This window comes from Ochotona princeps, chromosome 7 (assembly GCF_030435755.1).
Source record: "Ochotona princeps isolate mOchPri1 chromosome 7, mOchPri1.hap1, whole genome shotgun sequence".
Classification (NCBI taxonomy): Eukaryota; Metazoa; Chordata; class Mammalia; order Lagomorpha; family Ochotonidae; genus Ochotona; species Ochotona princeps.
Genome location: NC_080838.1, coordinates 4,297,688 through 4,311,898, shown reverse-complemented (window position 1 = coordinate 4,311,898; position 14,211 = coordinate 4,297,688). Strand labels below are relative to the sequence as shown.

Below are 14,211 nucleotides of genomic sequence, written 5' to 3'. Positions count from 1 at the left end.
CCTTTGAGATTGTTTCATTTCCTGTTTGTTACATGTACTCTGCCATGATTTCTAATAGCTTTATAACTGCCTGAGATTCAAGTATAATGTTTACCATACAACCAAGGCTCAGCAATTACTCATGGTTGTCCAATGGCTTTAACTAAAGGGATGATAAGTAATGGTTTTAATAATCAGTAAAAGTATCATGTGGCTAGTCTTAGGAAACAAAGTATTTATTCAAATGCATGTAGATAAATTATCACCAGCATAAAATGGTTAGCGGAGTCTTCAACATGTATTCTTTGTACTCAAAGTGAAATGATGCTTTGAAACGTCCGTTGTCCCATAGGAAAAATATATTTCTGTTCGTATAAAGTCCTTTAAAAAGCACATCACTTTTAAAATGGTCTCTTAAATGTCTCCAGCCTATGAATATATAAACAGAAATAAAAATATGTTAAAAGATATACTTCTCTACATTTAAAAAGAAGAAATAAGCATAAATTATTCAGGGGTAACAAGCATTCAAGCATTGCAAAATACTTATGAATCTGAAAACTCTGAAATTTTTTCCTATTACTGTATACTAAAATACCTAAGAAATAATCAAAACAACAAAACGTTGCCAAGGCAAAATGACAAATATAATTACAAAAATGTAAACAACTCATAGTTTTATTATTGTATGTTTAGAAAATAAGTAAAAATGCTTTTTCGTCAAATAAACATTAATACTCTCATTTTAGTAATTTTGGAATATAATCCACAGAAAGTTTTAATGTTCTCTTAAGGATAAATGTTGTTTTAAGAAGATATAAAATTAATAAATATGACAAGAGAAAAGAGAAAGACATTTTCTGGAAGGTTTTGAAATTTGTAGGTCAATAGAAATTAATAGTCAACTCTTTACAAAACATTCCTGAGTGTTTATTAAGGATATTCTATTTCAACCTGCTGGTCTAGCCTGACCTGTTTGGCACCCCCCAGTTGGTGCTGTTGTCCTTCTCCAATGGAAAGTCTGTTGAATGGGATTATTTTCATTGTAGTCTTCTTCATGGAATGCCAGCGGGATCTCCATGTAGCCCAAATGATACCATTATCATAGCCATTAGGAGTAGATGCTTTTGAGTAAGTTCCGCCTGAAATAAGGTGGAGATGTGTTGATCACTGCTCTTGCATTTCTGTAGCTCAGAACGTCTATAAAGAACTATGACAAAGTACATGGCTTGGCATATCATTTCTTACACTATTATACACTAACTGACAATATCTATTAGATTTGAAAAATTTTGATTAGCAATTAAAATATATTTGTTATTCAATAACTCTTTATATCTGTGGGGCACTTTACAGTTCCAGCGATCCCACAAATGTACCAATAATACTAGATCCCAAGTTTCCATGTTATGCTCTCTCCCTGTTTAACCATCTTATCTCAGCATCTTTTCCTCAATCAGCATGGAGGGTAAGAGCCCAAAATTCCCTGACTAGACTATGGTCTCAGGTTACCTGAAAGCATGATTACCACTGGTTAACTGAAGACAGTGTGAGGGTATTGGGAAACAGTTCTGGAATGTTATTTTACATCTTCCTTACGAAGTAAAGCAAAGACAGATTTGTGTTCTCCTTGTTCCTGGACACCAGGTATCATGGGATTTTCTAAAGGGATTGGTTGTGTGGCTAACACAAATGCACAGTGCTGGGTAACAACATGGCTACGCTGGATCATCCAACTCAAGCACCTTCCTTGAGAAAGTCCTCTAGACATGTGGTTTGTTGGAACACAGAGAAAGTTAGATTTTGGCAACTGAAAGATGAAAGTTTGCTGTAATATTTGAGAGGACTCTAGCAGGTGTACTGGCCAGGTCAGCTCTCTCAGAATGTTAAGTTATTTTTCTAAGCCACTCCAGCCAACAAATGATATTCCAAACCTCATTCTAACATAAATGTACATGCCATAGTTTCGACTCTTCTCCATGCTTTCACGAGCCCTTGCCCATGTCAGCTCTTCCTTGCTGCTTACTCCATTCCTCCAATCCCCGACTCACTGCTCACTGGCTGTATCTGACACACATAAGTGGTATTCAACAAATTCAAGGAATATGAATAATGTTAGTGCCTCCAAATCGTGGGTGTGGAATGTCTAAAGGTAATACTGTAAGTATCAGTGCTGGTGATGGAAGTTTCAGGCACAGTGACAAACTGCTAGATATTTTTTTTGGAGGGGGGCAGGTCTATTTCTTACAGAAGGGTCAGTTTTAGGCATAAGCTTCTTCCTCTCTATTTGTATGCCAAAAATTACACTATCATTACTAGCATACTTCATTTCTTTATACCTATTTCCCATATTCTATGAAAGTCTTTGTTACATTTTCATTTTGAAACCAAGAAATACAATGATACCTTGGTAATACATTCCATTGAGGTGGCCAGCGTGACACTTGTTCATCCACCAACCAGATCCATCCTGTTCAGCACAGTTGCCTTCAAACTTATCGTTGTCATTGTCCCAGGTGCTGAACTGCATGCCATTATGGGAGGTAAAGAACTTGTCACTAGGATCATCACCAAAATCAAAGCCATCGAAGGCATCTCCAGCATCTCCGCCAAGGAAGTAAGCGTATGTCAGGCGGTATTTGTCAGCCTCTGGTCCTACTTTGAACATGGCATAGTCTGCAGTGCTGTGAAGAGAACAGAGACATCATGTGCTTGACCTCCTCAATGGTCTCTGGAATTACCTCTTCCTCATGGACAGTGGCTTGGAAGTTTTTCTTTGCTTCTTGAGGCTGAAATGTGTTGTCTGAACAAAGCTTTCTGCAATTCTTGCAAGAGTTAGTGAATGTGTAAACCCGTTCAGATCTCAGCACTTCCTTGGATGAATCTAGAAGCCCGCAAGGCATCCCAATGAGAACAAAATCTTTACCTATGGTAGATGCTTTTTTGCTTGTTGAATCCTAATGTCAAGCTGAGATTCAAGATGGATCTAATTTTACAGTTCCTCTTTCATGTAAATGTTTCGCTTTCCAAATGTAACTATAAAGTGTCTGAGTTATATAAACTAATAGTCTAAACTTGAATGCTTACAGCTCCATTTGGCACACATATCCCTTGAAGGGGGAGATCTTATAGGCACGATATTTCTTTCCCTGAACGAGTGGTGGTGACGAAGTGGGGTCTCCCTAGAGCATCATAAAAATAGAATGATGTGCATGTGGCCAACAGGAGCCACAGGAATGCCAGCGAGATGCACCAAAAGAGCAAGTCATGAAAGAGGGCTGCAGTCCCATGCATTAGAATGAAGAATGGGCCTTGGTAAGCAGAGATTTCCAGGAAGTATTTAGCTTCTTCCCCAATCTCCAGGACTTTGAAAATGAAAGGCGATCTCACAGATTTACTGCCTATAGTATTTCCTGGGTTAAAAATGAAACAAAAATCCTCATGCTTGGAGACAGAACATTTATCACCATTGTATAAATACAACAAAAGGGTGGTATACTTTCCTGCAACTTCATTAGATACTCCACCTCTTTCTCCAGATATCAGACTCTAGATTATCAAAGGAGCTAGCCAATTAAATTTTAGCTGGGTCATTATATGAGAGAAATAAGGGCCACTAACTCCCTGAAAAGTCACGAAAAAGCCGAATTTACTTCTAAACCAGGAGTTATTAACATGGTAGTTTCCAGAGTCAAACTCTGAAAAACAGTCCCCCCTGTGCAATTTACCAGCAATATGACCATGGACAAGTCAATTGGTCAAAGGGAACGAAGAACAGTTGTTATCTCTCTTAACAGCTATTTTGAACTGCATTCACCATGCTCAAGTTCTGACCTATGGTAAGATCTCAGTTATCAATTTTAGTTATGCACGGTGCTAGAGTAAGTCTGGTGTACCTCCCAATCACTCAGATCCATCCTGGAAAGAATCTGCTTTAGATTTCTTAAGAACCAAACAGAATTTGAGAAACATGACTGGATGTTCTTCTTGCAAATTTTTTATGCTGTCTTTGCCATTGTTCTATTGCTAGGTGGAAAACACATTTTCCAGGCAATCTCTACAATGATCGGTTTGAACATTTATTGTAATTAGTACCTGGTCCTGCCATCCCAGTCTTCCAGCTGTATTCTTAGTACATATGGGATTGCAGACTGTGTGCTTAGCAAATGAATCTTTTCATTTCCCAGCCAGAATTCTGTGGTACCAGTAGGAGAAAGATGTCCAAATCCTTCTTTATACTGAATCCAGTTTCTCTTGAAATCCACACTTCCATCAAGTCTCTATTTACACAAATGCATGGGAGAGGAGAGAAATGCATTACTGGTGCACGCGAAGGACAGGTTATCAATGTTTTGGTGAAAATAGGAAAGAGATGTTTTTGCCATTATTAATGCCATTATCAATTAAGTGGTCTTGAGAAAGTTGCCTTGGTTCCTCATCTAGCAAATAGAGTCCTATGGAGGCTTGTTCTTATGTTGCTGATAGGATTAGGATTAAGCAGGAGAATGTGAGAAATACTTGAAATGGTGCTTGGCACATGATTGATTCTAAATTCGTGACAGTATTAAAATGCACTTAGAGGACATCAGAACTCAAGCTTGCTATGACAGAGTCTTATACTGATGCGCAAGTCCACCCAGTGTGCATCTTGTGTTTACCAACCCATGGCATCTGTCCTTCACTCTGGTGGGCACCTCCTACAACAGGAGTTAAAAGTGGCAGAACTAACAAGCAGCCGCTGTCTTGGAGTGGTCTGGCTGTGTCCTCTGGGGGTAGTTTACCTTCCAGAGAGACAAATGCTTCCACACACAAGATAAGAGAAGTCCCTTTCAGTTCTTTATGACCATAGAATTGTGAGTATGTATCTTCAGGAATCTGTAATGGCAGACTTAGAAGGCAGAACATCCCATACAAGTTTGGGTCCAGACCACCTGGGTTCAAATCTGGACTCTGCTATCACTTGTGTGATCTGGGGCAGGATACTTCATGCACCTTGGTCTCCTGCTCTGAAGGTAAAGGCAACCCAACTCCTGGAGTGAGTACTGGAGCAAGGGCTTGGGAAAGCATCTGGCTGACAGCTGAAACACTGCAGGTGTTCAGTAAAACCTGGGGTGAAGCCAAAGTTACCTTCTGCAGCACAGTCCATCCGTTTCCAGAGGCATCGATTTCGCAGTAGACCAAGAACTGCTGCTTTGCTTTCAGAGGTTTGAGGAAGTAAAGTCCGCTCTGTTTTGCTCCCTTGTTGGCTATTTCCTGACAATCTGAAGGAGAATTTTTTTTTTTTTTTTTTTACTAAATCCAGGAAGGTGGTGCCTGCTTTGAATCTAAGCTTTTACAACGCAAACTAGTCATTTCTCAATATATCCTTAGCTCTCACAACATCACCCGCATAAACTATACTGAAGTGTTCAAGAAAAATATGAGAAATTAGAGTCATCGGATTTAATGGAATTTAAAATATGTTAGGTATAGCTGTTTGGCATAGGAGTAAAGTGGCCACCATGAATACCCACACCGCATATTGGAGTGCCTGGTTTGGGCTCTGGCTGCTCTGCTTCTGTTTCAGCTGCCTGTTAGTTAGACCCTGAGTCAATGCTTGGTTCCCCAGTCTTTGGGTCCTGGGCACACATGAGACAGACCTCGAATCCATGCATTTTTTTCATGTATACATTTCCCATGAACTTATTGAAGATCCTTCATATGCATGGATTCTAACAGGCTTTTTTTTTTTTTTTTTGGCTGCAAAATCAACTTATATTTTTAGTCCCATTCTTTACAATTTTTTGGAAGTCCCTTTGTACTCTCTGCTTTCCTTTGTATATTTGCACTGATGGAAATAATCGCATTGTAAACATCTCACTTACCTTTCCCTGTAATGTCATGTATCTGTACCGTGTCCCTGCAGGGTTCCTGGCACTTGGCTTCCAGCTGGGTTACCTTCTGTTTCAGGTTAATGATTTTTTGATTATTTGAGTCATATATGTCTTGTAAAAATCTGCAAACAGAACAAGAAAATAATAAGAGAAACTCTTTCTAAAGAGTAATTTTGCATAGTTTTCAAAATCCTCTTATTTTTTCAGGAACTACTGCCTGATAAATTTTTACTCCATTGTTAGGACAGTTATAAAAGGATATTACTAAATTGGGGTGAATTAAAATTCCATGCTTTGAAAAGTATACATACAGAGAGACAGAGAGCGAGAGAGAGAAAGGGAGAGAGAGGGATTAATAACAACGGGAGTACAAATTTGAAGTGCATCTTCTGCCTAAACTCTCTGAACACAAAGTCCTGGTCAACAGACAGAGGTCACTGTGAGCGATCCTGCTGAGTTTTTCCAGGTGCACAAAGGGCAAACAGATAACCACCTCCACAAGCGAGGGGCCCAGCTAGTGCAAACCCCTGGGTGATTAAGAAGGAAAGGCTCTGTTCAGTAGTTCGCACATGCTTTCTCCCTATGACTCTAATGCACTGTTTACTGACTTCAACCCATTTTCCCACCTAAAACAGCAGGCCCTTTCCTGCCTCCAGGGTTTCTGCTTTCATAACTTGGGGAAAAGAGCTGGAGGAAGTAAAACACCTGATGTTGTGGTTTCTTTTGTGGCGCTTGTAAATATGCATAAAGCATAAAATGCTACAGTGCATAAACCGTTGTTGTCTTTCTTGAATATAGAGGAAAGCAAACAAATTCTTCACTTTCTTCAGCTGTTTTTTTCTTTCCTCTGTCTTACCGTATAACACTCTCCAGTTTTAGCAAAAGTTCAAATTACAATAACGATGACAATCCCAACAACAATAATAATGGCTTTCTAACACCAGACAAAGGAGAAACTGCCAGGCCATATCCCTGCAGCCATGTTTGACCTCAACTTCTCAGGCTGCTTTGAGAACAATTTGGAAAAATAAAAGTAGAATAGAAACTAAAATTTCATCAGGTCTCGTGTTCAAAAAGCTTGTGAATTTCTTGGAAGTTTTACTTCCAGATGAAGGGGCAGAATACAGAATTGTGTGTTGGTGTGTCACAATTGACACATAGCTTTACAATACCAAACTTATTCCTTGAGATTTTTTTCCTGCTACAGTATTATTTGCTTTAGTAGGCAAGATCCTTCTTACACTTCTACTTGCCAATTTCTCACCATTTTCATGACATTGTCATGAAGGGAATCTTATTTTCAATGTACATGTTTATGTGAGTTTTATTTTATATTGCAAGACATATGGGGAGGCATTTAGATAAACATAGCCATAGTAACAAATTTGAAGACTTCTAGAACATCTTTCTCCTGTATAATTATTAAAATCCATTATGCCCAGTACAATACTGCACTAAAGAAGGCTACAAGATAACCAGGTATACTGTCAACTGAATGTTATAAACGAAAATAAAAACAGCTATGAATATTCCCACTAGAGCATGGAATGTTGAATAAAAACTAAGTCTCGGAAGGTAATTTAAATAAGCATACTTACTGAATATTTGATTCATGTGATAAAATCATCGCCTCGTATTTCATTATTTCTTCCACCATTTTCTTGGATTGCTGAGTAGCACTCTCTATCTTATCTGTAATATGAGATCAGTAAGGTAAAAAACACATGCGCAGATAGGACAACAGATACACCCGCAAGAAAACTTAGCAGATGATCTCATTTGGAGATCACTTGGTGCTCACTTGGTGCTGAGGGCTCATTTGGATTATAGCTGCTTTTGATCTCTCTGATCAGTTCTTTGGCTTCGGATGACCTGTTTTCCACTTGATCTAACATGCGTTCCAACGTCTCGAGATCCCGGTGCACAGACGATTGGTAATTAGACATGAAATCTGCAATGCCACAGGTGGTTGGGCAAAAACTACCCTGCAAATATAACAATGAAATTGCTTGAAAATCTTGACAAGACCTGGACATAAGATATGAATACAGTGTGGACATTTGGCCTACGGATGAAATGCTATATGGGAAGTTTGCCTTCATTCCGTGGATAAGACTTCGCAAGGTTGAGTTCAAGCTCTGCTTCTGAGCCCAGCTTCCTGCCCAGGAAAAAAGCTGTGCTAACCAAGCAGCTGAGTCCCTGCTACCTCCATGGGAAATCCACATTGGCTTTCCCGCTCCTGGATGCCTGGGGGATCTAGTAATTGTAGGCCTTTGCAAAGTGATCCAGCACATGCCAGAGCTGTTCTTGTCTTTCTCTCTTTTCAAGTAAAATAATAAATCAAAACTTTAAGGCAATATAAATAAAAATAGGTTAACCTAGACAACGAGGAGCCTCTTCTTCCTCTCCCTTCTTTCTGAAGAGTTAGTGGAAAAATGCTTCTCATTTTTCCATTTGATTTTCCTTGAGTTTTGTGAAGTCCCCCCATTTCTAAAACGTTCAAGCTGCCAAATGGCCTGAGTGAGAGAGTTCTATTTCTCCACCCCTTTGCGGTTCAAATTCCAAGTGAGAAACCTTAAAAGGTACTTACAAATCTTTGGTCTAAGATGCAGCAGTTGTCTTTGGTAGCCACATACTAAAGGGGGAAAAAAAAAGTCCATAAATTTCACTGGTTTATCACACATTGTCTTATTTTCTCAGCTTTTCACTTACAACAATCTGAAGACCAGCACACTTACGGCCTGGCATTTTGAAGACAGCAATGAAACAGTGCAGAGGAGGAGATTGAAACTCCACGGGTGCAGGGACCAACTCATGATGTCTTGGGTGCCCGGTGCTCCGAGCCCTGCAGTGTCAGCACTGTGGCCTTCGGGGCTTCTACTGTCCCTTTATGTGAGTTCAGCCTGTGGCCGGCAGGACTGCCAGTGGCCAGAGCTGATCACGGGGTCTCCTTCCGGGAAGGGTGGGGACACCTTTCCCCTTCCTCCCCAGGCTGCCACCTGTGCCCTGTTGGCTTCCGAGAGAGAGATTTTGCAGGCACGTTTTAGTTCCTCCTCTCTAGGGCTAGCTCACGCCCCTCCCTGTGATCCAAAAGCTTCTCCAATGTTGGTGAAGCATTCACTTTGCCATACGGAGGGAGAAGAGCCAGGGACTGCATGATGATGCAACCTCTTCCCGCAGGAGGCGACAGCAAACACAGAGATCCCACCTCCCACAGGGCGGGCCCAGCCCCTCCTTGTGAGGGGCCTGCCACCTAAACGCAATTACCCAAGACCTTTCCTAGCTCAGGGCTGAGGTAACAACTATTTTTAACCCACAGCTTTGGCACCTGGAGTGTTTGCTTCCTCCTAGTCGGCAGTGTACTATGCTGGGAATTAATGACATTGCTGTCCCTCTATGTTGGCCTTCTTCAGAGAGCCTCAGTTCCCAGGGGCTTCTGAGCCCTCTGTCTTTCTTTGTCTGGAGTAACTGTGACTTTGCACCTGTCACACAGGGCAAGCAAGCCAGGAGTCCTCTTTTTTTTTTTTTAATATTCATTTATTCATTAATTACATTGCATTACATGACACAATTTCATAGGTACTGGGATTCCCCCCCCTTCACCCCAAACCCTTCCCCCATCATGAATTCCTTCACCTTGATGCATAACCACAGCTCAAGTTCCGTTGAGATTCCCTAATTAAAAGTTTACACCATACAGACATTCCCTAAGTGTCTGATGGGTTTTGTCTAAGGAGAGATGCAATAGAGAGGCAGGAGGGAGGGCCAGTTGCCTCCCTTCTACTGACTCTCAGAGGCACAGCTGAAGGAAGAGGGACAAAAGCAGTCAGGACTGGGCCATTGTCTTTGTTCTACCCTGGAAAGCTCCCCTGTGTATTGAGAGAATAGGAGTTATCACCTCCTACTGATAACTTGAAATGTGTATTACAGCTATTATTATACCTATTCTTCAAGGCCTCCTCGGAAATCAACCTTACTACAAACCAAGCTTACTTCCAAGAATGAAAATAGATTAGTGGGAGAAAGATATCTAATTTGAGGGAAGCAGCAACACTTCGATAATTCAGAGTCTTCACATTTGAAGAATTACATTTCAACTTGAAAACAAATACAATGCTCCTGTTCCATGCTGATCAGTGACAGCTATCACCCAAGGTCTTGCCTCTTTCAAATATCTCTCCTCTGCCCTTTAGGCTCTACCATCTCATCTTCTTAGCTGGTGGAAGAGACAGCTAGCTTGCTGTTTCAGGAGTTTTCACACTGTCATCTTGATTTTCTTCCTTTCCATTCACATTGTTGGCATCCTGGAGGAGGGCCTCTCTCCTTCTGCTTGGCAATACCTGCTCTTCTTTCTCCAAACCAGCAAAGTGCAGCTGTGACACTGCTGCTAGTCTGATCTTTCCATGATGTGGCTTTGATTGGGACAATCACCTGTTCAAGATCCTTCAGTGGCTCCCCGTCTCCCATCACAATAGGTGGAGACATGATCAGTGTCTCTGCTGCCTTTACTTGCTCTCTCAGCCAGTCTGTTGTTAATTCCTGCAAGAGCTGGACAAACGGGGCTGCATGTCAGCCTTCATAGTGCACCTACATCATCTTTGCTTGCACATAGTTTCTCTCTCTCTTCTTCCTTCCTTCCTTCCTTCCTTCCTTCCTTCCTTCCTTCCTTCCTTTCTTTCTTCTCTCTTTCTCTCTTCTTCTTTCTTTCTTTTTTCTTTCTCTTTCTCTCTTTTCTTTCTTTCTTTCTTTCTTTCTTTCTTTCTTTCTTTCTTTCTTCTCTTTCTTTCTTTCTTTCTTTCTTTCTTTCTTTCTTTCTTTCTTTCTTTCTTTCTTTCTTTCTTTCTTTCTTTCTTTCTTCATAGCTTCCTCTACCTGATTTGCCTTCATCTACACCTTTGATTCTCTGCCTGTCAAATCCTGCAAAACCATAAGAGCATACCTCATGATTCTTCTTCCCTCCAAGACAAAACCCAGAAATCCTGGAGGGCAGGTAACCTTTTCCATAGCACTTATAGCAACTTTACGTTACACACACATGCCACTACAGTCTCATTAGGTGTTCTCATGGCCACAGTACCCAATGTAGAAATATTTAACACTCAAGTATTATCTGATGCTTTACATTGAATTTGACTGAAGTTACCCTTGAAAGATTATATTTCTGATACCTCTCAAAAATTCAAAATTGCAAAAGTAAGTGCCTTTGGCAAGGCTAATGGTTAAATTAATGGTGGAATGACTATGTACCAGGATATGAAACTGCTTTCTTAAAGAATGAAGCAGATTATCTACTTATATGAAACAATTTCCAAAATATGTTAAATCAAAAAAAAGGAAGTGTTCTATTATTTGTGCGTCTTTTAAAAAGAGGCAATAGAATATATATGGAGGCATGCTAGTGTATACATTGGGCATTTCCAAAGGTATACTTTAGAGTTCATCCACGTTTGCTACTGTAGTAGGGATAGGGTGGGAAGATAAAGGACGGCGTGGGGCAGAAGGTTTCATTTTCTTTGTATCTTTAGGGTTTGGAATATACATTAAAATTATCTGCTTGAAAATAGTAATTATCACAGTGATTTACTTGGGCTAGTATTTATGCCTTGATTTTTAGTGGGAAATGTCAGTTAGGTATGGCGTTGCCCTGCCTGTTAGGAGGGGATAGCCCAGTCACACAGCATACGCATAGACTAAGAGCTCTCAAATCCATTGGCCCGGATTTGAGTCCTATCTTTACAACTTACCAGCTGTGTCTCTTGGGCACAAGTGGCTTAAGTCCCTGGTGGTCTTTATTGTGTTGGAAAAATTCAAATAATACAGTATTTTCAATGTAGTATCTACATCACAGGATGGTTGTCAGGATTAGTAGCATAATGTGCTGGGCATTTTGATGAAAAGAAATGGGTTAAGTGAATGCTTATACAGTTTATGAGCTACTACATGTTTTGATTATAAAATTTGTATAAATGGGAATTTCACTTGCTAGAATTGTAAGAGGTACCACCATCAGTGGATTTGGTTTATAGGGGATGAGTTTTGTTGTTCGAGCTCTAGAAAGTGCACGTTAATAGATGATTCGATGTGCCAAGTATTATAGTACCATGTCCTATGTCAGAGTCTCTAGTTTAAATTCCATGCTTCCTCTTCAGCTTCTTTCTAATGCTCCTGGGAGGCAGTGAATAAGGACCCAGTGTTTGGGTTTCTGGCTTACATGTGTGGGAGACTTGGTCAGAGTTCCTGGGCCCTGACTTCAGCCTGGCCTAGCTCTGGCTATTGTAGGTGTTGCAACACTAACTACTGGACTGAAGATCTCTGTTTCTCTCTCTCTCTCTTTTTTTTTTTTCTTCCTCTCTCACTGTCCCTTAAGGTTTAAATAAATTAGTAAATAGATCTTTAATAATAAGAAAGTAAATGATTCGTTGTAATTACCCACTGTAAATTCTATTGTGCTCCCTAAAGAAGAAAACACTTGATTGTCCAATTTAGGCAGGGATTCTACCTACACTAATTCTACAAAAATCTAGAGGTAGTAGAACCAGACCATGTGCCTTGTAAGAGAGTGCCCCTCCTGCTAATAAGAGCTTTGATGCAATGTATGCTCAAAGCGTGCTGTCACTGTGGCCTTCTTTCTGAAGAATGTAAGGTATGTACTTACTGAATTTAAGGTAGTAATTCTTGCAGCTGGAGGTTGGATTCCATTAGCTATATAGAGATGCATGTACAATCCTACCTTCTATTGCAGATGTATTATACTTTCTGCATTTTTACTGGCTTGTGTATAAGATGTCTTATCACGGTTTTAGAAATAAGATTTACTTTTTGAACCACAGTCTCAAGTATGTTGGACAAGATGCAATGGACCGCAGTGATTTAGTGGCCCACATTAGCTCCGCATTCTGTCTAGTATCACTTCGCTTATCAGTTTTTACCAGTTGTTCTCTTCTATGCTTGGGCCAAATTTTCATCTGGTAAATGATTAATGAATTCCAGGAAAGAAGAATATTTCTTAAATCAGTTTTCTTCAGCTTGCAAGCTTTTTTAAAACAGCATTTAAGTGTTGATGTCAAAATGATATTTTAATTTCATTGAGAGGTCAGTAGGCTTATTTTTTGGAATAATACTCTCTCACATTGCCTATAATCTAAATGTTTATTTATTTTTATTTTTGACAATCTTTACATAGTTAATCAGGGCAAAAAGGTTCAAGGGCTACAGGAAAGTGGGTAAGACTATTATTTCCACATTGTTTTTTTCATGTATCTGGGCTAAAAGGGAAGATAAGGGAGAAACCCCACCTAATCTCCCACCCATCCCAGGTCCCTGATGTAGGGCATGCTCCGAGGGTCTTTTTCAAGTGGTTTTGATAGTTCCACAGTTATGAATTGCTGCCAGTCTCGCTATTCCAAGCACGATGAGGTCACTGAAGAATCCACTGTGCCAAGGAAGACTACAGCCCTATCCAGATCAGAACGCCACCCCCACTCCAGCCCCCACACTCCTTGTTAGGAATCTCAACCCAGCTAGGGTGTCCCCTTAGCTCCCCAACCAGAACTGTTCCCAGCCATAGATCGCACACATGCCTGTGGTTGCTGTGATTCAGCTTGGCACAGCCCCTCACCTGTTCCAGACCCTGCCCTGGATGCTGTGGCTTAGTGTTCCTGGCTCAAGCTGACCAGTAGCTGTAAGAACCTAGCTTGGCATGACCTGTGCTCCATCCTGATTTCTGATTTTGCTTGTGAGCTAAGGTTTGCTCAGTCCTGCCTGGGCCAACCAGTTCCATTACCAACCCATACATTTGCCAGCCACTGGAGCTACTTTGCCCAGCTTGTCCAACCCCCCAGGTCTGGACCATGTGTTCACCAGCAGGAGCTATAACTCACCAGGGGAGTTTCCCACGTTCCTCCACTTGATCCACTCCCTGACCAGGTTCTCATACATGGCAGTGGGTTTTAGGCCAGTGCCCAGCATAGTCTGGCCTTCCATTTGGCCTTGTATGAGCTGGTGAATGATGCAGCCCGGCCCATCCTACACCCTATTCAGAATGCACATTTGAGTGTTGCTGCCTTGACCAGTCCAGACTGTTGTTGGTTCCTTTACCAGTGAGTGATGGCAGGCTCCTTAGTCACACCTAACTTAGTCCATCACCACCCCATACTAGGGTTTGGCCCACACATGCCCCACAGAATCTACCCCCAGATATGGTTCTTTCATGTGCTACTTAATGTCACAGCTTTGCCTAACGTGACCCATCTCCTGATCCATCCTCATGTCAGGTAATAGGATATGATCCTGCTAGACAAGCCCCGAGCCTTAGCTTTTGCATGGACTGGTGTTCGGTGCTCAGCTTTGTTTAGTGATA

At 40.9% G+C, this 14,211-nt stretch overlaps 1 protein-coding gene across 1 annotated transcript; it reads right to left on the bottom strand.

The window, feature by feature from the left end:
• Positions 1-205: 205 nt before the first annotated feature.
• Positions 206-8,694, bottom strand: FGG (fibrinogen gamma chain). Its single transcript, XM_004598482.3, has 10 exons — positions 8,591-8,694; positions 8,443-8,487; positions 7,654-7,837; positions 7,451-7,544; positions 5,844-5,974; positions 5,107-5,240; positions 4,075-4,259; positions 2,386-2,663; positions 952-1,121; positions 206-408 (listed from the first exon to the last, which is right to left on the bottom strand). The coding sequence occupies exons 1-10, from the start codon at positions 8,666-8,668 to the stop codon at positions 394-396; spliced, it is 1,314 nt and encodes a 437-aa protein (XP_004598539.3). The 5' UTR covers positions 8,669-8,694; the 3' UTR covers positions 206-393.
• Between the last annotated feature and the right edge of the window lie 5,517 nt (positions 8,695-14,211).

Excerpts from the sequence above, each read along its gene's own strand:
- FGG (XM_004598482.3), bottom strand. The coding sequence starts at position 8,668 with ATGAGTTGGTCCCTGCACCCGTGGAGTTTCAATCTCCTCCTCTGCACT. Across the intron at positions 5,975-7,450 it reads TCACATGAATCAAATATTCA|ATTTTTACAAGACATATATG; the intron begins GTAAGTATGCTT and ends TTCTGTTTGCAG. Across the intron at positions 5,241-5,843 it reads ACATGACATTACAGGGAAAG|ATTGTCAGGAAATAGCCAAC; the intron begins GTAAGTGAGATG and ends ATTCTCCTTCAG.